At 38.2% G+C, this 26,947-nt stretch overlaps 1 protein-coding gene across 3 annotated transcripts in view; it reads right to left on the reverse strand.

Moving 5' to 3' along the window:
* Window positions 1–20,901: 20,901 nt before the first annotated feature.
* Window positions 20,902–26,947, reverse strand: part of neurl1.L (neuralized E3 ubiquitin protein ligase 1 L homeolog) — a 162,456-nt gene continuing 156,410 nt past the window's right edge. For all 3 annotated transcript variants that reach the window (XM_041568669.1, XM_018225226.2, XM_041568670.1), the window contains exon 6: window positions 20,902–25,907. In XM_041568669.1, the coding sequence (XP_041424603.1) occupies window positions 25,666–25,907 (242 nt within the window). In that variant the 3' untranslated portion in view covers window positions 20,902–25,665. The remainder of the gene's footprint in view (window positions 25,908–26,947) is intronic.

Here is a 26,947-nt window from a genome sequence, read left to right on the forward strand (position 1 = left end):
GGTCTTAGATAAGAGTTGGTATTTTAGAAACATCTAGAAAGGCAAGGGTGCCCTCTCGTGGTAAACTGTTGCAAAGAACAAAGCATGCAGAACCTGCATTATCTTTCTAGAGAACAGATGAATTTGGCAAAATTTAAAATGTGAATTTTTGTTTTTACTGTGTACTGCAACTTTATTAATAATGAGTACTTCTGAGTTCATTATTGACTGTTATACAATGCCTGAAATAGTATATCTTTCTTTATATCCTTGTTTAAAAGTTTATTTTCAGTTGGAAAATGTAATAATTATTTTCTTTGCAAAAGAGAATATTTCTTTTATTGATAATTACTTTAACACTTCAAAAGGCTGATGATATATACACACATAAAGACATAACCTTCATCTTCAAACAACATCTGGGGCTACAATTTATGTGGTTGAATTACATTGGAACTGCTTTCTTGTCCCTTTACGCTCCTGGTGTTTTTAAATGTGAGCATATCTAAAATTAATAATAATCAAGTTAGATCAAGACCCCAGGTTTGAAGCATTCCAAAATAAGATGAGATCTATTATTTGTATATTCCAGTAAAACCATAATTTATGTATAAATATGAAAATTTGTAATCATGTCAGTTTTTTCACGAGTTGTTTCTGTAGGGATGAACCGAATCTATAATTTGGACAAAAACTCTGAATCCTTCTCCAAAGATTAGTTTGAAAAGTAAACCACATCTGAACCCTAATTTGTATATTCAAAACAGGGAAAATGGCAGTAATGTGGGTTATATTCAGTTGGCTGGAATTTGGGTTTAGTTTAGCTGAACTGGGCAGATTTCTCAACATTCAAATGTGAGTATTTTTGGAGAAACTTAAATGAACTCAAAAATCTTAAATGCAGACTTGTTTATTAAAAATTAGAATCTTGAAAATGCTAATAATCAACAGTCTAATCCAACATTTTACCATGATTCTAATTTTTTGCAACAACAATTGGTCATTTTACTTTCAAAAACCCAAGTGTTCAAGATTTATTAAGATTTCAAAATCATACCTATTTTTCAATTCAAGTTTTCAAGATTAATTTGAAATTTGGCAGACTGATTCCACTACGTTAACGTTTTTCTTTTTTACATTTTTGTACAATTGAGTTTCCTGATAAATATGAGCACATTCAAGATTTTCAAGTTCATTCTAGTTTTTTCAAATTCAACAAAACCTCTAAAATATAGATTTGAATGCTGATAATTCTGTCTCTTCGGATTCTGCCAAACCCTGCAAAAAGTGCCGGGATTTAATTGAATTTGAAACTGAATTCTCGACTCGGCACCTCCCTGCTGTCATAGATATTTCCCATCATGCAGTTGTTACACTGAGAATATAAAATTACTCAAATGCTTATTTGTTTTATTATGATCTTTGATTACATCCAACAGTCTCTACTATATCTTGACCTTTATCGAATTATCTGAAAATAATCTTTTTTAAAAAATGACGATGGCATTAAATAACATTTTGCTTTCACTTTCTGATTTTAGTTCTGCATTTATATTTAGAAAGAAATCTATATATCTAATGCTTTCTGATGTAAAGGACCGCTACTGCTTTTTATTATGTACGTGTCACAAGGGAATGTTATAGGGCATCCAATAACCGTGTATCTCCTATTTTATTATCAGAGTAGTTATAGTAAATATTATTTAATATTTAGTTTTGTTTTATAACAAAATATGTTCTGTTTATCTAACAATTGGCCCTATTTTAGATGTCTTATCTCATTGGAAAATGTGTCCAGGATAAGTGCAATATTATTGAAGAACGGGCTCCTCATCCAGGACTGGGTAAGTTAACTAAACTATTATAGTGCATATTCTACCTAGATCTGCACTTTATTAGTTTAGTGACTTATCCTTTTAGAGTGGTGAACGCCATGTGATGAGTTTCATTCTAACGGCACTCAGGAAACTGCAAAAACGAGAGCAATGCAGTCTACCGTTGAACTGCAGTATGGAAGGCAACAGCTAATGAGGCAATTTGGAGCATTATCTAGCCAAGCTAACGTAGAGTATAAGGAGACTGATACTTGTCTTCCTTCAAAGATGTTAGGTTCTTCAGATTCCATATCGGAATATATGATTTATGGCATTTGCCATCTTAAATAGCTACAATAGTGTTTCGTTTCTAAACCTTCCAGGCTCCACTAAGCATGCAAGGGAGGACAAGAATTAGTAGAGCTTTCTGTACTTGCCACTTGCACTAAAGGAGGCTGGGAAATTTTTTCTGAAAGCAGCTTCAACAGAGTTACCTCAAAGTGGATAAGAGGAGACTTGCACTCCAGAGTTCACTATACCAGCTGGAGTTTTGCTGCTATCACAAGTATTTTCTTTTCTGGTGCAATTTTAAATATTTTGAAATATAGACATACAAAAAGGGGTCACCACCCCCAACATTACTGTTAAAGAATCGGTTCCAATACAAGTGAATCAGGATAGTCTTATGTGTAGTGAAACCTTAAAAAACTTGTACTGCCAGCATGCCCCAAAGACAATCCTCAAAATCAGAGCTATAGTATCTGGCCCAAGTAACTTTAATGAATTATATCTCATCAGCTTACTGGAAAGTAGAAATTGAGTGTGAGCTAAACAATTATCTGTAAAAAAACTGTATGGAGCACTTCAGTTGTTTTTTTTGTCTAAAGGCTGTTATATTAATAGCTGTTAATATCATTAGCAGTTGTAAAATATTTTTTAATAGATGCTAAAATATTTGGCTGCACCTCCTAACAAACATTATTTTTTTGTTTGTTGGTTTAGCCAAGATTTTGCTTGGAAAGTCTTCAGAGAAGCCATGGGAATTGAATTTTTTTGGAAATCGTTGATTTTTTTTCCTTTTAGAATTAGTTCTGGGCTGGTCCCAAATTAGTTTTTATTTACTGCTTGTTTTCTGGTTTAGCAGGTTCTAATTTAAGAGTGCAAATAATGATCGTTTGTATTCACACTGGCATTAACAAATCTATCTTAAACAGCTTTATCCACCACTGTCCTGTGCTGAGTCTCCTGTTGTTTAAAAGCTGCAGAGTAATTACCTGTACGGCAGGTTATAATAATGACCATAGAACACTGATAAACTATTGAAGAAATTACAGGTAGCTAAATCTGCTGCTTTGAACATGCCAGGCTTGGACGGTCAATTAATTGAAAGTTCTTCCTATAACTGATGCTTCTGTAAAACAAAAAACAAGACTAAATCTGGCCACACTGGGGCAGATAGTGAAGTCCACTCCAACCACAGTGATCGGTGGCTGCACAAGTGTTGGCAGAGCAGACCAACCAAGGGGAATCTCCACGTTAATCAGAATCTGGGTTTTTATAGACCAGTTTGTCCTACCACAAGTGTTGTCAGGTTGGAGACTGGTCTGTTGGGTTGCACAGGTGGATCTGCCAGAGTGTGGCCAACTTAAGTATGAAGAATTTAAAAAAGAAACTTTAACTGGAAGATTAACAAATGCAAATAATGTTGCAATGATTTTTAGGTAGAATATGCCATATTCAGAGATAGCATCATGTTTTGCAAAATTACAATATGGATAAAACACAAGTAAAGCAGCATTAAATAGGACAAATCTGTAAGGTCATGACCACAGAGGTATCAAAAGCATATTCCCCAAATTCTTTTAAGCTTGTTTTTAGCTGGGGAGGAAAATAATGAGAATGCTTGGTTCAATCCAGCAGATTGATCTAAAAAGGAATCTCCATCATTTGCCTAATTAAAATGTAAATGAATACATTAAGGTAAAATGTTTCCTCAGGTGCCTTCAGCTGTTGCGCAACTCCCTTAGATGAATAGGGACAAACAAGTTATTGCTGGGGGTCACACTGGTTGTCTCACTTAGTATTTATGTTAAGTAAGCCAGACTTACTATTACTTGTAAGTGCCACTGTTGTATTAACTTGTGATGTAAAAGTTAAAAAAAAGAAATAGTGACAGCAATTGGGATACCCCAAGACTTTACTATAAAGAGAGCAGACTTATTTTGGAATTTTTGAGTTTCCAAATACACCACATATTGCATTTAAATTTTTTATGGCAGTTGCATTTTTTAGCATTTCCTTAAGAATATAAATGGAATTTAGTTAAAGGTGTTTGTTCTATGTTTCATTTAACAGATAGTTAAGGCTTCACGAGCCGCAGAGAGATGTAAAGTTAGTTCACAAATGATCCTGCTTTGTTTTGCAATGCTGATATGCAGACATTTATGGTAGGAACATGGGCAGGCAGTACATGAAAAGAAGGGCAGGCAGTACATGAGAAGACGGGCAGGCAGAACATGAGAAGATGGGCAGGCAGTACACAAGAAGACGGGCAGGCTGAACATGAGAAGACGGGCAGGCAGTACACGAGAAGACGGGCAGGCAGAAGATGAGAAGATGGGCAGGCAGTACACGAGAAGACGGGCAGGCTGAACATGAGAAGATGGGCAGGCAGTACACAAGACGATGGGCAGGCAGAACATGAGAAGATGGGCAGGCAGAACATGAGAAGATGGGCAGGCAGTACATGAGAAGATGGGCAGGCAGAACATGAGAGGATGGGCAGGCAGAATATGAGAATATGGTTCCAGTGTTGAGGTTAAGTGTAGGGGGTGATAGAAAGGCTCTTTGTAAGTGAATGCAGTTGGTTAGAGTCTTGATTTATTGGTGACACAAAGTGAGTTGGTTATTGGATGTTTGTGTGAAGGAGTTTGAAATGTTATTGAAGAATGACAAAAGTGGGGTGCGAGATCAGCAGTTATAGTATTGGTAATGAGATATGTACTGTACTTGTACCATGGGAAATGTTATCCTAGAACAACTAAGCAGTCCGAGACAGCTTGCCAGTTGTAGAACCAAAGTCCTATTTAAGATGTCCATACAAGGGTCAGTCTTTATAGATATTAGACTGATCAGTACTCGGGCAATTGGTCAGATGCCATACATCGCATGGCTGCCTTTCTTTTGTTAGGGCAAACAGCTAAAATGATCAGAGCAGGAGGAAGTAAAGAGGAGCTCCAGTTCCCTTTCTCATCTGCCAGTATACCAAACCCTGCCAGGTATAATGCATCGGAAAATATGTTTATGATAGGCTAATGATTATCACACACATATAAGTTACAACATGCCCCAAAAACCAGATTCATAACTTTGTATGATGTTGATTGTGCCAACAATTTATTTTACAGGATTTAACCTCCTTTCAAGCCTTTAATGTTCAGTAAGAGCCTTCTTTAAGATTTTCCTCTTACAAATGTGACTCTTGATGTGCAAGTGTTTTGGTGGGGCTGTTAGTAGAGTCTGGAGGGTGTTGTGTCTCAGGTTGACTCTGGGAACAGATACATTCACTGTATGTAACAATACGGGGGTCAGTGTACAATGTGGATAATCAAACTGTCTATCAAATTAAGGTGATTTACTAAAGCAAGAGTGTTTGATTTGTCTATGTCTGTGAACCTGCTGTCCTACTCTTTCTACATGGAAGTATCTGCTATACCCAGTTAGTCCTGTCATTAAAATGATGTATTCTATTGGAAGTTTAATACAAGTTCTGGCCATAAACATAAAATGATACATTTGGGCCTCTAGTTATACCAGCAGTACCAGGGGAGATAATACTGCCAAAATCAATGTCCCACTGCATAATGTGCCGGAAACCAAATAATCACGTCAAATCGTTTTATGTTAAGAGCTCAACAACCGTCACATTTCTGTTCTGATCATCTCCCAGCTTGCTGGTATTGTGGACCAAAGTGGTGCTGAGTATCTTATGTCTTGTACTATTTATGTTACTTTAAATTGTGGAAATTTCCATTTTCTCAAAAAAAGTCACGTTTTCTGATCTCCGCAAACAAACAAGAGTGTTTGTGGGGGTTAGGAACCGTGACCAGTACTTAAAAGCTTGGATACTGTAAGATACGATTTGTCATTTTTTTTTATACTATGTTTATGTTTACATTGCATCTTATATTTGAAATAAAGTTTTCAGTTTGTTTTTTGAGAATCTGATGTACTGAGGTTCTTGTTGCGTTCATTGGTAGCGGCTCTTCACCGAAGTGTCTTCTTATGAGAATAAAGTGTGACAATAATCACAAATTTAACTCAGAGTTGGAGCTAGTGGTGGTGGTGGGCCAGTGACATGTAAGGGGCGGTCAATGAAGTTTAGGGGAGGGCTATGATGCGGTGGTCCATGTAAAACTGGATTGTCCACTTCAAAAAAAGATGGGTGGCAACCTTAAAGGGATTCTGTCATGATTTTTATGATGTATTTTTTTATTTCTAAATTACACTGTTTAAACTGAAAATAATTCACTCTACAATATAAAATTTCATTCCTGAACCATCAAGTGTATTTATATTTAAGTTTTAATATTGGTGTGTAGGCACCGTCTCAGGTCATTTTGCCTGGTCATGTATTTTCTGAAAGAGCCAGCACTTTAGGATGGAACTGCTTTCTGGCAGGCTGTTGTTTCTCTTACTTAATGTAACTGAATGTGTCTCAGTGGGACATGGGTTTTTACTATTGAGTGCTGTTCTTAGATCTACCAGGCAGCTGTTATCTTGTGTTAGGGAGCTGCTATCTGGTTACCTTCCCATTGTTCTGTTGTTAGACTGCTGGGACGGAGGGGTGATATCACTCCAACTTGCAGTAAAGAGTGACTAAACTTTATCAGAGCAAAAGTCACATGACTGGGGGCAGCTGGAAAGCTGACAATATGTCTAGTCCCATGTCATTTCAAAATTTAATATGAAAAAAAATCTCTTTGCTCTTTTGAGAAACGGATTTCAGTGCAGAATTCTGCTGGAGCAGCACTATTAACTGATGTGTCTTGAAAAAAAAAATTCCCATGACAGCTTCCCTTTAATGATGCAGAAGTTAGGGGACAAGGATGGGGACACCTACAGTACTTCCCTTACTTTGCCCATCCCTTGGGAATACTGTGCTGCCAAATTGATACAATGCTGTATTCATCAGGAAAGCACAGGAATGTCCGTGTTTATTGACACACATGACGGGGCAAGGTTCAAAGTGCAAAAATGACTGATGCTGAAATCTTTTCTCAGAAGTTGATTTTTTTCCAATAAAATGTCTCTTTGGCACATGCTCTTCCACTGGTCGATCCCCTGTGTATATTGTGTCAACAGAATGCACAAAACTTTTCATCACCTGAAAAAGGGCATGTCCCCAAAATATTGTGTGCAGTCTGTATTGTTTTGTACCTTCATGTCTCTTACTTGCCTTGTAACAGTTCCAGCTTTTGTATAACCCCGGCTTTTTATTTTGCCCTCACTAATTGTGCCTCCCTAGCTCTTGATTTTGCTCTTTCCTACCATCCCATCCTGTACCTGATTTTATTCATTTCCAGCTCTACTCTTTGTATTTCCAGACCCCATCTGACATTAAGGAACTTCAATATCTTAACTTGATTATGTTTTATTTACCTTCCCATCTATTTAGTCTCTTGGTGTGTTGTGGATTCTTTTGCTTGTTTTTGCATCCCTCTTTTATTGTAGTAGAACCATGAAATAGCCTTGGTCTCAGCTTGGTGAGTCTCGTCTTTGTTAGTCTTGAGCGTCAGTCCCACCATGGAGCCAGCAGGCTGCTAGTGGGAAATTTCTTCCATCACACACACAGTACAAGTGTGAGAGTCACTCAAAAGGGCAACATTGTGTATGAAAATAATCTCTTTTGAGGCACTTTAACTAATGTAGTTGCATTGCAGTCTGGGATGAAGTGCTAAATCATGAAGGTAGCCCTTTCTGTGCTCCAGCAAATTCTGGAGTCAAATAACGCTCATGTACGAGAAGGTTCTTGCTTTGCACTGGGCTTAATTTGGGTTATTACCATATCTGTGTTGATAGCTACTGTGCTTTCAGCAGAATTCTAACCGAGAAGGTTAATAACCTCCCATATCTTTGATCAACAACAAATCAAACACAAAGTGAAATGGTTCTTTGAAGAGCTGAAAGTTTTCCCACTGCCTTTATAACTGATGTCATTGGCCAAACTTGCTTTAATCTGTAATTATCAGACAGCTCCCACACTTTTCCTTTCAGTCCTAGAGAGAAATCTTTCTCCTAATACTGGAAAATATGTTATAAGCTCCACGAGGGTCAGCGCCCAGAAACAAACAGGCAAAATGCTAAGGAAAAGAGAATTAATGGCAACGTTCAAATGAATGATTTCCTGTTCCTTCTCATGGTGGGGAATTGTGTCCTTTGCAATGTTACGGTTCTCTAAGTATGATAGGATTTTCCTCTGTTTAGCACTTCCCTTTGATACGGCTTCCATAGGCAGTTTGTACAGTGATACAGTTCTCTATGGATCCTGGATGTATCTCATCAGCATCCTCCATCTCATCTCTATGATTTGTTTGATTTGGCATTTCTCCATTCTGCTCTTCTGTCCCAGAATGTCACACTGGCTTATCCATACAGAAGAGCTCATGGGCGCCGTCTTCCACAACTTCTAATCCTTTTGTTTCCAACTGTTCATGCTCCAAATAGCTCAGTGTCTCTTTTTGAAGAAAACTGAAGATGCCGCCCATGAGCTCTGCTGCTCTACTCTGTATGGATAAGTCAGTGTGTCATTCTGGGACACTTTTTGCAGTAATGAACTATGTGGGGTGGAAGCAGGGAGGGGGACAATTGAGGCTAGTGGATGGGCTTTTCTCTTTAGGAGGGTTTAGTTCTCCGTCAAGTAACCCTTTGCATCATCTTATGCAGTTTACTTTCCAGGGGTTGATACTAGTTTTAGGAATGCCAGTAGGTGGCAGTATTTTTCTATATAAAATGTGCTCAGGGTCTTTCCTGGGACCACACCTCACTAGGGAGATGGATACAGGACCAGAGCCTGAGTAGGTGATTAGTTAAGGTTTAGCTAGTGATAGTAAGTTTTGGTTATAGTCTCTCTAGGAGGGAAAGGGTAGGTTCAGGGAAGGAGCTGAGCAGCTCACTGCTCCACCGAGGAGTGTAGTGGGGATATGACCCCGCTGTGATTTAACCACTAATAGGACACAAGTAGGTACGTTTAGAACCAGATAGAGTGCCAAGGAATATGGTAATCACCAGAGTTGGAACGGACTGTAATGTCAAAGTAAACTTTATTGTCATCTCATCAGTTTGTGAATACACAGTGAGACAAGACGACGTGGCTCCAGTTAGTACAGATCACAAAAAGGCACATAGAATACACAATAAGTATGTAAACACGAGCAATATATTGGCAGAAATTGGATATATACATGTGTAAACTTTTAGAATTGTGCAAATAAATTAACAGTAGATGAAGTATTAAAGGAGTCTGGACATATAATTAAATGCCTTGTTGGGAGTTGGCACATCAATCACTGGGTCTCAGAGGGCACATAGCGGCAGCAGACACCTGATCACACACACTGTTATTACACTTTTATAGCACACCACAGGGGGTACACTCTTAAATCATGTGCAGTTTATATGGAAAGGAATCCTGACTTCCGGTTATGGCGCCTGAGAGAGCGGGAGGGCAGGAGTGAAGCTCCGCGCATTTCCACTTACAACAGCTATTTAAATTCGGCAAGATACTTCATTTACTTACCTTTAAGATCCTCTGAGTTCCTGGTCTCTTTTGCGAGTCTTCCGAAGTGATCCGGTTGCGGCTGGGGAGAGCAGAGGAGAGTTTTGACTCGATGCTGGCGGGTGCCCATGGCCTTGGCTCTGAAACGGAGACTTGTTAACCTGTGAACCGGAAAGGAAAGAGAATTATTTCGAGGATTTCAGTAACTATAACTTATATATTAATGATTTAAATAGTTCCTGGCAAAACTAAAAGATTTGGGAGTCATATACTTTTGAGACAAAATGGCTGACAGAAGTATCACCTCATGATAACTCCTTTTACCATGCCTAACAGTTTTCAAAATACAGAAAACCAAACTGAGGGAAAGGGAAATATTTATTGAGGAAAAAGTCAGTGACTAAGTTTTTGTAAAGGAGCAGTAATAACCCCAAGTATAACAAAAGTTATTACTGTGTGACGCATTTGATTAGGAAGCAAGATGGCCGACAAGGGGTTCTTTCTTTACCTCAGGATGCACCCTTATATTATGCCTTAATGCTTCTACACAAAAAGTATTGAGCTGGAGGAAAAGTTAACCGGTGTGAAGGGAAAGACAAAGTGAGTCTCATTGTTTTTACTAAGGAGATGATAAGATCTTCAGTCATATCTAACTTTGACTAATGAGAGACGCATCTGTGTGAGGAAAAAAGGTGGTTAAACTATAGCCTCATGTTACACTCTCTTCACAAATAGTAATATCTGTGCATAAAGACTCCTGTATTGCAAATAAACAGAAGCTGAGGTAAAAACAAGTGAATTATCTGAACCTATTTACTGCATCTTCATTCCAGACTGCAAAGAATATTGCAAACTGTGAAGAAAATATATATTTGGGACATTTTATTCCACCCCAAGTCTGAAACACACACCAGTCTACATTCAAGTAGATTAAGTGTTTTCTTGAGATACTGCTTGCAACTATAGTGGATTTTGATATATATATATATTACATATATATATTTTTTTTTTTTTTTTTTTTGACGAAAATCTACTGCTGAAATATGGATACTTCTCCTGCCCCCTCAGTTTTCTCTACTAAAAGCAATGGGAAAACCTATGAAAGAAGTAAATTGAAGAATTCCAAAAATTCTGAAAATGACAATGGCTCTATTAAAAGCTCACAACAAAAATCTACTGAAAATTCTCTTCTAGCAGCCGAAGTTGCAAAACTACTTAACCCAACGATTGAAAAGGCTATTCAATCAGCTATTGAAAAAGCACTTGAACTTCTACAAGGCACTATTAAAAGTTTGTCTGAAAACCTTACCTCAGAATCGCCAGATGCAGGAATTACAATCTCTGGTTTCTGATATTCAAGATGACACAATTTTCACTTCTACGAGATTGGATGATCTGGAAAAGAAGACAAAGGATATGCAATCTAAAATTGATGATCTCGAAAATAGGACAAGAAGAAATAACTTAAGATTTATAGGAATTCCGGAATCTTTTAAGATGAGTGACATTATCACTATGATTACTTCAACGATTCCTAAAAAACTAGGGATTTCACAAGACTTGACAAACATTAAGCTAGAAAGAGTCCATCGCATTGGACCTTTGAGAGAACAAGCTCCCCTCAAACCAAGAGCAGTTATTGCTAAGTTCTTAGACTATTCTGAAAAAGCTCTATTTCTTCAAGCCTATAAGAAAAACCATACATTGGATATTGATGGCTTCCGAATCCTCATATTCCAAGACTATTCAATTTTGCTCTCTCAAAAAAGGAAGGAGTTCACTACAATTTGCCAATCTTTATTTAAGATGAACATTAAATTTGCACTCACGTACCCAGCTAAATTGAAGATTTTTCTGGCAACTGAAACCCACATTTTTGAAAACCCAAAAGATGCTTCAAACTTCATATTCCGGCTTGAGAAACAATCCTCATCCTCTATAAAGGATCACCCTAAAGATGCAAGATTTGGTTTTCCTGCTTCGGCTAAGGAAAGGAGGCAAGAAACAAAAGTTTTTTCTCGTCCCACACAGAAGATTCAAGATAAGAATACAACAGCAAATCCAAGATCTAGATCCAGATCCCCTATTACACAGGAACAATCTAATTTGGATAATATGATGACCTAATTTAACTTGATATTTCAATTAAAATTAAAATTTGAAGGTTTTTAGTTTGTAAGTGGTAGATGATGTGGAATTTTCCCTGCCACTTATCTTTGTAAGAGAGTTTAAGCTTTCTCTCTCTTTAGGAAAAAAGTGAAGTCACTGAACCTAATGTTTATTCTTCTGGTGCTTTGTTTTTTTTTCTTTTTTGGTTGGTTGAGATTTTTTGATACCAAAGCACTAAAGTTAAGAAGCTTTTGGTTTTTTTGGGTTGATATACTTAAAGATGTTCATTTCATCAATAGATGGTTTACATCCCTGATGTCTTTTTATGTATTTTATTGGAGTTTTGTCCAATTTTTTTTTATGATGATTCTATTTTATTTTTTCATTCACTTAAGTGACCTGGCTTACATTACATTCTCCTCTTATTTTACTAGACCTGGTATTTTTAGAAACTTTTGGTATTCTTGTAACAATGTTTTATATCTTATGATAGGTTTTAATGCTTAATATTGTTACTTGGAACGTGAATGGGCTTAATTCATTTATAAAGAGAAAGAGAGTGTTAGCTGAGTTAAAAAAATTGAAATCAGAAGTAGTTATGCTACAGGAAACTCATCTTTCTGACGTAGAATCTGAAAAATTAAAAAAGGGATGGGTTGGAAATGTAGTCTATTCCCCTGCAGTGAAAAAAAAAGGAGGAGTAGCGATCTTATTTCATAAGTCTTTAAATATCCAATTATTGAACTCAGAAAGAGACAATGATGGAAGATTCGTGATAGCTGAGGTGCTTTTACAAAATAAGGTTTGGTTCATGAGTTCCTTATATGCTCCTAATTCAGGTAAAGAACAGTTCTACTCTCAGATAATCCAGAAGATAGGGACTTATCCACAAAATAAATTTGTTATTGGCGGAGATTTTAATGAATCTTATTTATGGCCTTTAGATAAAAGTGGCCCAGTCCAAAAACAGTCTATTAAAAAATCAAAATTGTTATCGAATTTTGAAAGTCAAACTAAGATGGTGGACCTTTGGAGAATGTTGAATCCGACAGATAGAGATTTTACCTTCTTCTCTCATCCTCATGGAATAGGAACTCGTATTGATTTCTTATTTTCATCAATCGATGTACTTAATAAAACTAGATCAGCAAATATTGGTAGTATCAACTTATCAGATCACGCCCCGGTCTTAATTGAGGTAGATCTAGGTCCTTCACCAAAATCTTACATTCCTTGGTCTTACCCAATTTTCCTCAAAGATAAGCCGGAATTTAATAAAAAGCTGAGAGAGAGATGGAAATTGTTTCTTAAAGAAAATATGTCAACTCAGGAGGATGAACCCAACTTGCCATTGTTATGGGATGCGTGGAAAGCGGTAATCCGTGGGGAAATTACTTCATATAGAATACATTATATGAGAAAAATTAATAAAGAATTTATTTTGCATTCTAAAGCTCAAAAAAAGGCATATTTGAATTTCGTTATGCATCCTACTAAACAACACAGTGAAAAATATAAAGAAGCATTAGATAAACTTAAACATTGGGTTAATTTGAGGGACCAATCTTCTTTCGCCTACTGTAAAGCTGGGTTTGGTAATTTACATAATAAATCAAATAGATTTCTCGCCAATATGTTTAAACATAGTAAATGGTCTCATAAACCAATGATGATTAGAAATCATTTGGGTAAGATGACTAACCTCCCAAAAGACATAGTAAATATCTTTAAATGTTATTTCGAATCTATTTATTCTCCTTCACAGCTGGATGAAACTGAAAGTCTGAATTTTCTTTCGAAGGTTAATTTCCCAAAACTATCTGAAGAGCAACTAGAGGTGCTTAATCAACCAATTAATATTCAGGAAGTATTGTCTACCATAAATTCTTTAAAGGATTTCAAAGCTGGTGGGCCGGATGGATTAATTTCTCCTTTTTATAAAACACTAAAATTGGAACTAGCCCCTTTTTTGACCAATCTATATAATGAAATTTATTGTCATGGGAAAGTCTTAAATTCTAGTATGGTTTCTCATATCAAATTAATTCCAAAGGAAGGCAAAGATCTTTCTCAACCGGCTTCCTTTAGACCAATTTCTTTAATAAATCTCGACATTAAAATTTTAACAAAAATAATAGCTGATAGGCTTTCTTTATTGCTTCCTAGTATTATCTCTCCTCAGCAAAATGGTTTTGTAAAAAATAGAACAGGGGTTAAGAATATACGTACTTTAATAAATATTATTTACAAAGCCAAGAAGGCTATGATTCCATGTTCAATATTGAGCTTAGATGCTGAGAAAGCCTTTGACAATGTCTCTTGGAAATATCTCTCAGAATGCTGTGACAGATTTGGTCTTAAAGGTCAGTTTATGTTATTACTTAGCTCTATTTATTCTAATCCCAAAGCAAGAATCGCAGCAGTTGGGGAATTATCAGAGACTTTTGATCTCTTCAGAGGAACTCGTCAAGGGTGTCCTTTGTCCCCACTTTTGTTTAATATCTCTATGGAGCCTTTAATTAGATTTCTGGACTCTTCAAATATATTCCAAGGTCTGATGATCGATGGTAAACATTACAAATCATTAGCATATGCTGATGACCTTCTCTTGATTGTTAGTAATCCAACGTTATCACTTAAAAATATTTTTTATTTTTTTGACTATTATAAGACTTTTTCAGGATATTTCATTAATTCCAGTAAAACAGATATTCTGAACATTTGTTCTAACATTCCGAGGCAATTGCTAGCTGATCTTCAAATTAAATCTCCTTCTGGTAAAATGAAATACTTGGGAATTTTGATCCCTTCTGATCTCTCTAAATTATACCCTTTAAATTTTTCTCCATTAAGTCACATAATGCAAACCCATTGCAAAAAATGGATGGATAGTCCATTGAACCTAATGGGAAGGATAGCATTATTCAAAATGCTAATTTTTCCAAAAATTGCGTTTCCTATTCTGAACCTTCCGCTATTGCTAAAACATCTTGATGTGCAGAAGTTAGACCGAATACTCAGAAATTTTATTTGGCATAACAAAAAACCTAAAATTTCTTTATCTAAACTTAGAAAACCTAAAGGTTTAGGAGGACTTAATGTCCCAGATTTCAGAAAGTTTAATATTGCTGCTAATACTAGATATATCGTGGAATGGCTGTCGGGTACTGAGAAATTTACTAATCTGAATCTGGAATTATTTTTGGACTCAAAAGAACATATTATATCTTCTTTACATAAAAACTGGTCTGAGCAACATATAGATATTAAGAGAAATCCAATTTTTAGGGATACAACCAGTACTTGGAAAATTCTATGTAAACAGAATAATCTAAACTTCAATGTCTCACCTTTTTTATCTCCTTTCTTTCTGAAGGGGTTTCCCATAAAGCAAAGAATTCAATTTTCTTACAAATGGAGAAAATTCGGTATTTCTCAAATTACTCACATTTTAGATCCAATTTTGGGAGACCCACTCCCTTGGAAAATGTTTAAGGAAAAGTATAGTCTTTCTGAGAAGGAAAGGCTCAGCTATTTGCAGATTAGACAAGGCTTTCAATTAATCGATAATAGAACAAAAACACAATTAAGTCATCATCAGTTTTATAAAGATTTATTACAGTTGGTTGATGATATTAAACTAAATAATATTTCATGGATCTCATTACATCTTTTAAAGTCAGTCTCCAAGGATTTAGATCCACTAGAGAATTCGAGCAAAAAATGGTCTTCATTTTTGGGAACTGATGTTTCTTCCAGGGAACTTCTGCATTCTTTCCAAAATTTTAGAAAGAATATATGTTCTGAGTCCTGGAGAGACCAACATTTCCGGCTCATTCATTTAGGTTATGGCTTATTGTTCCAAAACTGTGATAGCTCTCAGAAGATTTCTTTTTGTCCAAAATGTACAGAGAAGAATGTTGACTTCTTTCATTATATCTGGGATTGTCCGATTATTAGGAACCTATGGGAAAAAATAAAAGGTTTTATTAAAAAATTGACTAATTTAGATGTCTCTTTAAATCCTCAATATGCTCTAGTAGATGTGAAGGACTTTTTTCAGGTATCTTGCAATGGCTCTTCTATTAATGTCTCAGATGAAATATTATCTTTTTGTTGGTTAGTTATGGCAGCTACTCGGAAATCTATATTCTTGTACTGGATAAAAGAGAACCCCCCTTCTTTGAAGGACGTGCTGCCTTATCTATTTAACTTATGTATTCAAGAGGTAATTAGATTTAGAATGGATGATCTTCTCCAGAGAAATAGAATAAGGAATAGATGGTCTCTTTATATCTCATCTTTAGAGGCTGATAAGAGGTCATTTATCCTTGGTCTTATGGGACAAGATCTATGCTAATAAAATGCTAAAAGAGATATTTAATGCCTTCATTCACAAAAATGGTTCTTCATATATTTTTTGGCATTGTCAGACTTTAATTGGTAGGAGAGAATACCAGGTCTATTTTTCTAAATTATCTAAATTAATTTTATTTTACTTTATTATTATTATTCTGATATTTCATTATTTTATGTTATTTGTATTTCCCCTTTTTCTTTGTTTGTTTATTTATTTTGTTGTCTTTCATGTCAAATGTTTACTGTAATGCTCATGAATACTTCTTTTGCTCCTTATTGAAACACTGTATGTTTATCATATTGTCATATACTTGTATTTTATTGAAAATCTCAATAAAAAGAATTTCAAAAGAAAGAAAGGAAAGGAATCCTCCAATAAGAATCCCACCTGATCTTTGTAAATCTGCCTCCATGTTCTTTGTTGCTGCAACTGGGGCCAAAAGCTTTATACACAGTTTTCCTATCACAGGACTACTAAACTGCAGTATTCCCTTTCTCCTGATGTTTCATTCTGTATGTGGCCCCCGATACGGTATCTTTTGGTTCAGCAGCCTGCAGCTGATTGGTCAGATAAAGCATGGGGTCTGCATGTCTATGGCTACCGTCACTCTAAACAGCAGGCAGCATTATGCTTTACTGTAAGACTGCGAGATGACTGGAGCCATGATGAGGAATATAAAGAGCCCCAAACAGACCCTAAGCCCAATCTCCCCCTCAAAATGCTGAACTTGACGGATATGTTTCATTTTTCAACTTCACCTGCTATAAAACCATGTAAGATACAGGCAAAAAAATACAGGGTTGGAAGAAGATAAGACGGGATCGGAACACATTAAAAGAATAGGTGTAGGTTGTTCTGCAAGTGCTTAATGTGAAATGCTCCAAGTGTACCATTTTGTGCCATTTATTTCTCCATCAAAAAGTTACTTTTTTTTTGTTGTTTGCGCCTTTTATGTCATTTAAAGCTACATATGGTGTATATTATTATCTGTCCAGCAGAGGTCCCCCAAACACAAAGAAACAAAAAAATACTGAATAGAGATACGATAAAATGAAAGAAGTCCCCGCCTCTTCTCTATTGTAGAGTGCTGAGTATTTCTATAGACTACCCAATTAATATAATGCTAAACATTCAAATAGTTTTATGTCTTTCAATTCTGGAATTGCTATATGTGCCTAGATTTTCTTCTCAGCAAAAAAGCAAATCAATTGGTACAGGCATTAGAGCAAAGAAAACAACAGACTTTATCTTTAAGTTGTATAATGTTGCACTAAACTAAAGTGGATGTAAAAAAAATACATTTAAATTGTCCTGTTAGAATTGTTTTTTCTCTGCCAAAACCATATTAGACATTGCCTTACTATCTAACATAGGGAGCAGTTTTGGTATGACAGATTGAGCGCTGTTCAGGAAAACATTGTTTTAGGGTGGTGACACGATACGATTCGGGGGGATTTAGTCGCCTCTTCTTTGGACGATTAATCTCCCCGAAAAGCCTTCGTGTGAGCCAGGTGTGTGAGGCTGTTCCTTCAGGACCTGTAAGTGGCGAAATAGATTTTGGTGAAAAGGGTTATGATTTGAAATTTTAACATTTTGATAAATAAGTAGATTTACGTTCGTTCGTCTGAGCAAAAATGTGCCTGGTGAAATGCAGCAAAAGTTCTCCGGCGATAATTCTTTAGTGAAGTGTGTGCGAATTGTCTTTTTAGTGAAAATTCGTCAGAAAAACACAATTTGCTCTTTAGTAAATGTGCCCCTAGGAGAGGCTAATTAGCAAGGACAGTTTGTTGATCCAATAAGAAGTGAGTTTTTGGGGTAGAGCCCCTGTGCGATTGTGTGCCAGGGAGTTTGAGTGTTCAGGTGTAGGTTAGAGGGAACCTATAGATGCTGTAGTGAGACAGACTGGGGAGAAGATTGGGCACTGTATGTTGGACACACCACAGATGAACAGGGGAAAGCTTTAATTAGGAGAGGAGGCCCCTGAACAGCGAACAGCCCTCTGCCAGTGCATTTCCGTATGACCGGGGTCCTCCTGGAGGCTTTGTGAGAAGAATGCTGTATGTGATGGAGTGAGAAGTGTAGAGAAACAGTGGAGAAGTATTTATTTTGTAACTATCTTCCTTGAGTCGGCAACCAATGCCCGAGTCTCTCACCTGCCTCCCTGCAAGAAGCTGCTAATAAAGTGCGCATTGGGTCATCACAACTTTGTGACGATGTCTGATGTATGAAGATGATTTTTACAGTAAAGCTCATGGGTGGATCCTTTACAAGTGTTCATGTCCTGTAATTGTGCCGCTGACCTTGAAGGGGGGAGAAATCAAAAAGCCTTAGACTTATGGCAAGATCTGAACCTGCAGATTCAATGGCTGACATACGTTTGCTATATTATCACTTTATTACAGAAGAAAGTTTATCTCACTCCCCACAGCCTGATCAATAAGCTGTCCAACCTGGAGTGATGGGATCGGCAGCCAGTGTGGCCAATGTAAGGCCAGTTTAGTGTAATGCAATCAAGGCAATGAAACATAGGCATTAAATGGAACAGGTTTTGGACTGGATACAGGCATTGTTTATGTTAAATTTACTATATTCATCTCATTTGTTTCCAGAACTTCCTTCCGATCTTTGGATAACGCCTGGCCATGTTTAGACGTGTGTGTCATAGTGATTATTTGTGGGGTTGGGGGTTCCTTCTTCATATTCTCTCTTGCTCCTCACACTCTTTCTATGTTTGGTTCATGAACAATTGAAGAAATGAAGTGTAGATGTAGGGGGGGGGGGGTTTCCTACAATTTCACATAGTTTTCTGACTTTAGATTAGAAATGATTTATGGCTTTGTAAGCCCAGCTCTTCTTCTGTAGTTCTGAGGAATCTCTTTGGATCTACAGACCTGTGTCCTGCAGACTCTCTATTGGTGATAAGAAATGTTTGATGTTTCACGGGGTGAGTTGAATGCCATCTGGTTGGCTCCTACAGTATTTGTTTCATCAGATTATTAGTAGCTTAGTTAATAAGAGCTTATTTATAAAACATTTGCTGATCATTATTTGTATGGAGGCGTAGCTCCTTACTTATAGAACCCACTGAAACTCTCCCGGTGTTATTGCATTGTACCAAATTTGGATGGGGTGACTACATTCAATGGCTGAGCTCAATATGAAGTAATTTGTGGCCCCTGTCCAGGCCTAAATACCCCCATATTCAGACTGGATGTTCTCTAAAGACCGACCAACTGTGATTCAATGAGAGTCTGAAGAAACAGCATCCAAGGGGGCTATAGATGTTCAATGGCCTCGATGCCAGGCTGATATTGGCCAAACTGTGCCCCCTGATCCCTAACCCTATGTGCATGGCTACGTTTGTTATCAAGTACAGCATTTTCCTGTTTTGAGATAAGGAATAGCCCTAAATATGTATCTCCATTAGAAAGAAATGATTGTTTTTAAAGCTCTCTGTGCACTTGCGATGTAATAAGCTGGGCAAACTGTCCCACCCCAGTCAGCTGAATATTCACACACACCCCCCCAAAGGCTGATGTTCATTGCTCAGTACAAGCATCCGGTGTGATTTTTCAGCTTCTTGTACATCTACAGATGAATTGTGATCCACTTACAGAATAATGGACCAGGGAGGGCAGCTTCCAGCAGAATTCAGAGGAAGCACAATGCTGCAAGGAAGGCATAGCTCATTGGGCTGCAGAACCAGAACTCTTATTAAAGCTTATATGGAATCAGAATGACTCCCTGCCATGTATATCCGTAGGGAGTCGAGCTTTTTAAAAAGACTGTGTTCCCAGGCCTATCATTTTAGATGTGTTCAAAGCTGGGTACTCATGCAGCCTTCATATTCTGAAGCAATACAATTACAGTAAATATCTTTAGAGACACCTAGGCCCAAAAGTCCTTCATTCGGCTCATCTTTCCTTTCCCTCAGACAATGCTGACTTTCTCAGCCACGCAGATCTTCTCCACCAGGGTATTTCAGCTGGTCGAGAAGTTCCCTAAATCCAATGATGTCACCTAATGTTCACTTGAACTGGACATTCATGTCAGTACTGAGAATCTTATTATCCATAGATTATACTTGGTAATTCAGTTTTATTTCCCTGAACTCAGCCACCTGAGTGACACGAGTGGGTGTAACTTGCACTGGTCATTAAGGTAGGTGGCCCATTGAGGACAATGTACATACCTCTAACTAGAAGGAGTACCTGTTGCTGCAAAGCAATTACTTTGGGTGTTAATTAAAGGGCTCTGCACTGGATGCAACTGCTCCTAAGAAGTTCCTGGTGCAAGCACACCGACAGGCACTATTTTGCAACCATTTGTGAGCACTTACAACTACTACTACCTCTAGTGTGCAAGGTCACTCATTACCAACGCTGAAGCAGTGCAAGATCCATCAAACATACTAGGAAATTCTCTAGTATCTAGTTCTCTGGATGTAACGTCTGGTTTATACCACTTGTCAGATTAGTGTTGTATCACCTTCGTCCATGCTGTCCATCAAATTCATTGCATTTCTCTCTAGTCCAAAAAAACTTTCTCTCTTTAGATAGAAACAGTTTGAAGCAAAGATTGTCAGCTCAAAGACCATGCAAACAATCCTGGTTGTTTTGGCCAATCTATGTGCGGCCACAGATCTTCAGAGCCAGGGCAAAATAAGAAGCTCTAACTCATTAGCCCTTCAAATGTATGTTTCATTTTTGGATGTTATTAACCTCGGCAGAATGTTCCTCATGGGATGGTCCATATCTCTGCACACTATCTCCAGCTAAATGCTTAATGTCTCACTTTCCTTGGGGCAAGAACATGCCAAACCCTTTCATTTATTTCCTTCAAAATATTATCTGAGACCATCGATTATTTAAAGGCTTTTTATTCACATTCACATTTTTTCATCTAGATCCTTACAATGTCATAGAACTTCCAAAAAAAAAAAACAACATCATAGTAATAAATAGGCAGAACCAAAAGAAAACAAAATAAAACATTCATGGACACGCATTCAAAGGAAATAGAAATGAAGAACAAGAACCCTTGTTTATGGCTATAATCTGCACAAGAAAGGATACACCACAAAAAAAGATCTCCAGTCCACACGCTAAAAAGAGACCGCACCACTGGATAACGCCTAAAGATTGGTCCACGGCTAGAAACAAGATAGGACTGTATTTACAGAAAATGATCATTGCATTGGTAGAGGATTGAAACGACCAATCAAACTCATGACATTACAGTTCCTTAGACATAATAACCAGGAGCACTGAGACTGAGGGTCCTGGTCCTGGTCTGGATCTAATCATTGGCCTCATGTTTCTCATCAGCAACTCATGAGAACGTGAGCACAATTTGTGCCGTTGGGTTCTACAGATTTCCATTACCATGTGACTTGTCCATTGAACAGAATCTTCTATGCATCACCCTATGAAAATAAACGTGGGCTTGGCAAGAGAAGCACAAGCCGTATTTGTGTTGGGCAGTGTGATATAATTTTAATGGAGCCATTTGTTTGTTTCCCGAGCATATCCCGAAACTGGATTATTGGAATCGCCGGCGCTCAAGTAAAACCAGATGTGAGAAAGCAACAATGCTAATAATTACGCCTTTACAAATGGCTCATTACACGTCCGAGCAACAAACACAGGATATCAGATGTGGAACGAGACAAAAACCATGTTTATAATGGTAATTCTCATTGGAAGGCCTAAAGACTTCTGTTCCAGCATAATCTCCTTCAAGGCTTTGTATTTCTTTTTCTCACTGTGATGTGCATACGACAACCCTTAGCTCACAAGGTTTATTAAAGGGCAAATTTCTCATTTATCAGGGGCCGGTGGGCCACAGGGAAATAACTGTCCTCGTGGGCCCTCGAAATCCAGAACCATAACCTGCTGAAGACTGTGTGCAATTGTCTTGCTCACCAAGACCTCCCCTGGTCGCAGCCTCTAAGGACAGAAGTTAAAGGTACGTGTGTGAAGGTAGAAGAGAGTTGGGGCATCGGGTGCTGCCTGGTGGGCTCCTGAGGGGGTGTGGGAGCCCCTGAGGTGGCAGCCACAGTGGGCCAAGGTCCGACCATCATTTATAATTTCTTTTTCTTCTGCATTGTGAGCACAGAATCTCCCTTCTCTCTTTTGTGCACTCAGCAGCTTGTGCACACAGGATCTTCATGCTCTTATATTTATAGATATATGTGGAGCTTTCCAACATCGCTCAACTCAGCATGAATTAGGGCAGTGATTGTCAAACATTTTCAGTTTAAGCCCCAATTGAAGGTCCCCATCCAAGACTCCCCTTAAAGGTCCACCCTTTGGCTCCCTCTTGAAGGTCAAAGCTTTTGCCATGGGCTCATGAAATGGCTACTAGCTTCTAGTTACACTCCTGTTACCACTTTGTGGTCCATCTGAAATCAATTTGCTGAGTATCTAACACTAATCTCAGCCAAAACATTTTTTCCCCTTTTTGCATTGGTCACATGACTGCGCACACAGGCCAAGGAACTGCATTGTAACTGACAGGGCTGTTCAACACAACAGAATATCATAAATAAAGTCTTTTCCAAGGACTTGTAGGCCTCAGTAATCAAAACAAACAACAAGAAATTTGTAAAAGGTCAAAGAAGCTCTTCAGTTGTATTTGTCAAACATTGGGTGGAAAATGATCAGAACTGGAATGGTTTTTTCTCCTAGTGGGCAAGAGTTTCAGAAATGCTTATAATGACTTGATTGCCAGCTTTAGAGCTGCCAATCCCGCCTCTAGATGGTGCTGGAGTTCAATCAATTTTTTCGGTGCATTGCTTCTAATGGACTATGGGAATTGCACTCTAGCACCATCTAGAGGCAGGATTTAGCACCATATAAAGACAGGGTGCGACAAAATGTAAAATACCGATGGCTTCATCTGTATCAACTAATTGTAGCCATTTAGAGCACCGGCAGCCTGGATTATGGAGCTGTACTAGGAAAAGCCAGATATAGTCGAAAATTAAGCAAATTAATTTTAAAACAGAAAATTGTTTAAAAAAAAAATCGGGAAGAAACTATTGCTGGTTTGTTATCTGAAAAGAATCAAAGTGAAAAAAAAAGTTTTTTGGAAGCTAAATTAGCCTTTAATAACATTGGTCAGGTCATTAAAGTATCAGCAGGGAAGCTCCCCGGGGTCCAGTTAATTGAAAACAGGATTCATGCCGGGTCAGGTCAGGACACCAACAAAGAGCAGCTCTCCATACAACAAATTGCCTTTCTTTGATGGCAAAGTGGTGACAGGTGGAGCTGCACACTTTTTGGCATGGAGGCCGTCTGTTATAGCTCCTATCGTTGTGACTGATGACAGGCGGAGAGGGGAGTCTTCTGATGGGGGGATTATGGACCAGGCCAATGAAACAGATGGGGATTTTCCAGCAACTGGTTTGCAGTGCCAACACATTTACTGTATACATCAGTCCCTGCCCCAGTGGAGTTTATAATCTAAGGTCCCTATTACACACACACTATGGTTAATTTTATCAGGAGCCAATATGTTTTTGGAAAGGTACAGTAGCCCTGGTACCCAGGGGAAACCCTTACAGACAGAACATACAAACTCCCTGCAGATTGTGCACAACCAAACCTGGGACCTCAACATTCCAAAGCAGAAGTGCCACCTACTGAAGCACCATAACTAGGGTGGAGAGCAAAGAATAATAATGTGTAGGTCAGATACAAATTACATCTATGGATTTACTGTATGTTACAGTGCACTCCAGTTGTACAGTTACCCACATGCTCCATCTGCTGATAAAATGGTAGATCTGCATTGGGGATGTGGGGAGGGTCACAAGGGGGTCCTGACATATACAGATAATATACAAACACATCACAATTTATCTAATGAAATAGGATTCAGATCACACTCGCGCACATACAATAATGTATCATTCATGTCCACACGCATACACTGAAGCTTTCTCAGAGCAATAACTGGTCTTTCCAGGAATCATGACTTATTGATTGACTTGAATGTCCCACAGGGAAAAGGTTAGGGGAAAAAAGGCCCTGGCTGACACAGGATGGTTGGGGCACTTATCTGAATACAGAAAAAAACATTGATGTAAACCCTGTAACCTTCCAGCTGTTGGACTACAGCTCACAGTAGCCTCCTGGCTCTCTTTGGATTTCTCATTATCAGCAAAGGTTTTTTTTTTTTTTTTTTACATCATTTCTCTGCCTGTGTTTTTCCAATTGAACCCGGTCGTGCCGCTTGACTGCATATAACTGAAATCTGCCTGTAGCAGCAGAGTCGGTTGGGTTTCCATTATAGTCCATTATAGTTTCATTCTGCTGGCATTGAAAATAACGTGTGCACTGAGCCTAATGTTGGCTGGATAGTCAAGGTTTACGATATCCGATGACAAAAGGACAGTGCTAGTTTGGTCTCTCTTCTTTTGGAACTCTTTTACTACCCGGAAAGAAGGACCTAGACCTCTCTTCCACCCTATATTCTGCAGTGCCTGTCCCGTTTTTTCTCCCAGTGCTGTCTGTGCTGCAAGCAAACGGGGTGGAAAAGGTCACCACCATTGGGGGCCCCGAATATTTTTCTGCTGTTGGGTCCAGTTACAGTACATCACTGCTATTGGTCTAGGAGGGAGGTGCATCGTTCCTTGTTTTGATATGTCTATTCAGGGGGCCTGGCCTCTACTGACACGACAACGCTCAAAATAACAATTCTTTACAATGAAAATAATGACATATTACTGCTCATTCTGAATTTAAATAAAATAATTCCTAGAAAAGGTTGAATTAAGAGTGCATTATAAAGGCAAATGCCTGATGTTCAGCTTCAGACCCATTTATCTCTTCCTTACATGAAAGAGCCGTTACTGTTCTCCGGCTTTAATGAAGTCACAATGCCCACGCTCACACTGTGCATTCTTAAACCACATGATAGAGATTATACAGTATATCCAAAAACAAAGTTATATAATGCATTAGAAAGAGCATCTCCTTTAGTCAAGGGATAACATGTTGGAGGCTCCGGCACATCGTGAAAATAAGCGGCAGTAAAATCTCAGCTTTTCATCCAACCCCAAAGCGTATCATTAGTTTGGGGAAACAATTTAGGAATTAAAAACAATTCAGCATGGATAATGTGACAGCCATACGGCCCCTTGTATGTTTTACCTGCTTTGAAAACAATGCAAAATCCGCATTGGCATGTGCCTTGGTGGCTAACAAAGATGGCTGCGGACAAGTGCAGAAACTCTTTCCGACTCCCTTTTCACCTCTCAATAAAGGTTCAGGTATTAGCAGGTGGTAATATTGCTTTACTTGCTACAGTCAAGCTTGTGGGTGGACCCAACGTTCTTCTTCATGTCAGAACTGAATCAGAACAGCCACGGAATAAGTTTCTCAAGGAGATGTTTATGGAATTTCCTTTACATTGAAAAGAATATTAAATGACCACAAGACTATGCTTCCCTGATATCTTGTTATCCACAATCGCTGACTTTAGAGCGGAAACACATGGACTCTAAATCTAAGCACCTCTAACTTCCTCAAAGGATCCTAAGAAGATTGTTGAGTACCACTGGACAGAAAAATATCTTCAGCAGAAAAAGAGGTTCCTTTTCCCATTCCGAAAACTCGTCTTTAACTGCTCCGATATGTTTTAATGATGTCTTTGATGAGACGCCTACAAATAGGGCAACATGCATTGTTCATCTTCTTGAGCTTCAGGCCGCAGGTGTAACACAAGCACATGTGCCCACAGGAGTAGATAACAGTGTCCACCAAGTTCTCATAGCAGATAGTACACTCGTCACTCCAGGACCCTGAGAGCGATGGAGAAAGGGGCGACTCTGGCATGCTCACCGGAGAGTTTGGTGCTGTAACTGTAAGGAGAAAGTACAGATATGGGTGCTGTGAAGGGCATCATAAAGTTAAAGGGATACTGTCATGGGGAAAAAAAATTTTTTCAAAATGAATCAGTTAATAGTGCTGCTCCAGCAGAATTCTGCACTGAAATCCATTTCTCAAAAGAGCAAACAGATTTTTTTATATTCAATTCTGAAATCTGACATGGGGCTAGACATTTTGTCAATTTCCCAGCTGCCCCAAATCATGTGACTTGTGCTCTGATAAACTTCAATCACTCTTTACTGCTGTACTGCGAGTTGGAGTGATATCACCCCCTCCCTCCCCCCCCCCCAGCAGCCAAACAAAAGAACAATGGGAAGGTCACCAGATAGCAGCTCCCTAACACAAGATAACAGCTGCCTGGTAGATCTAAGAACAACACTCAATAGTAAAAACCCATGTCTCACTGAGACACATTCAGTTACATTGAGAAGGAAAAACAGCAGCCTGCCAGAAAGCATTTCTCTCCTAAAGTGCAGGCACAAGTCACATGACCAGGGGCAGCTGGGAAACTGACAAAATGTCTAGCCCCATGTCAGATTTCAAAATTGAATATAAAAAAATCTGTTTGCTCTTTTGAGAAATGGATTTCAGTGCAGAATTCTGCTGGAGTAGCACTATTAACTGATTCATTTTGAAATTTTTTTTTTTTCCCATGACAGTATCCCTTTAACCTAAACAGTTTATGCAATATAATAAAACTAGCAGGTCCAGAACTTCATTCAGAAAAGCTACGGGGGTCCCACATATCGTAATATATGAGTCTGGTTCTCAGAGTCAACTTATATAAAGCCCTCACCATCCCCCTGGGTTTATTTACACCTTAAGAACCCCCCCCAATTGAAGAAACTGAAAACACTTAGATACATATTAAAACACATCAGGGCTCATTTTCCAACCCGGGCCTTGGGCCAACTGCAAAAAACAGTAGCAAAGCTCCAAATGGTGAGCATGGCTTCCTAAACTTTGGTTTCCACTCTACAGCCCCAGGCCCCACCACCAACCCTAACAATTC

Source organism: Xenopus laevis, chromosome 7L (assembly GCF_017654675.1).
Source record: "Xenopus laevis strain J_2021 chromosome 7L, Xenopus_laevis_v10.1, whole genome shotgun sequence".
In the NCBI taxonomy this organism is placed as follows: Eukaryota; Metazoa; Chordata; class Amphibia; order Anura; family Pipidae; genus Xenopus; species Xenopus laevis.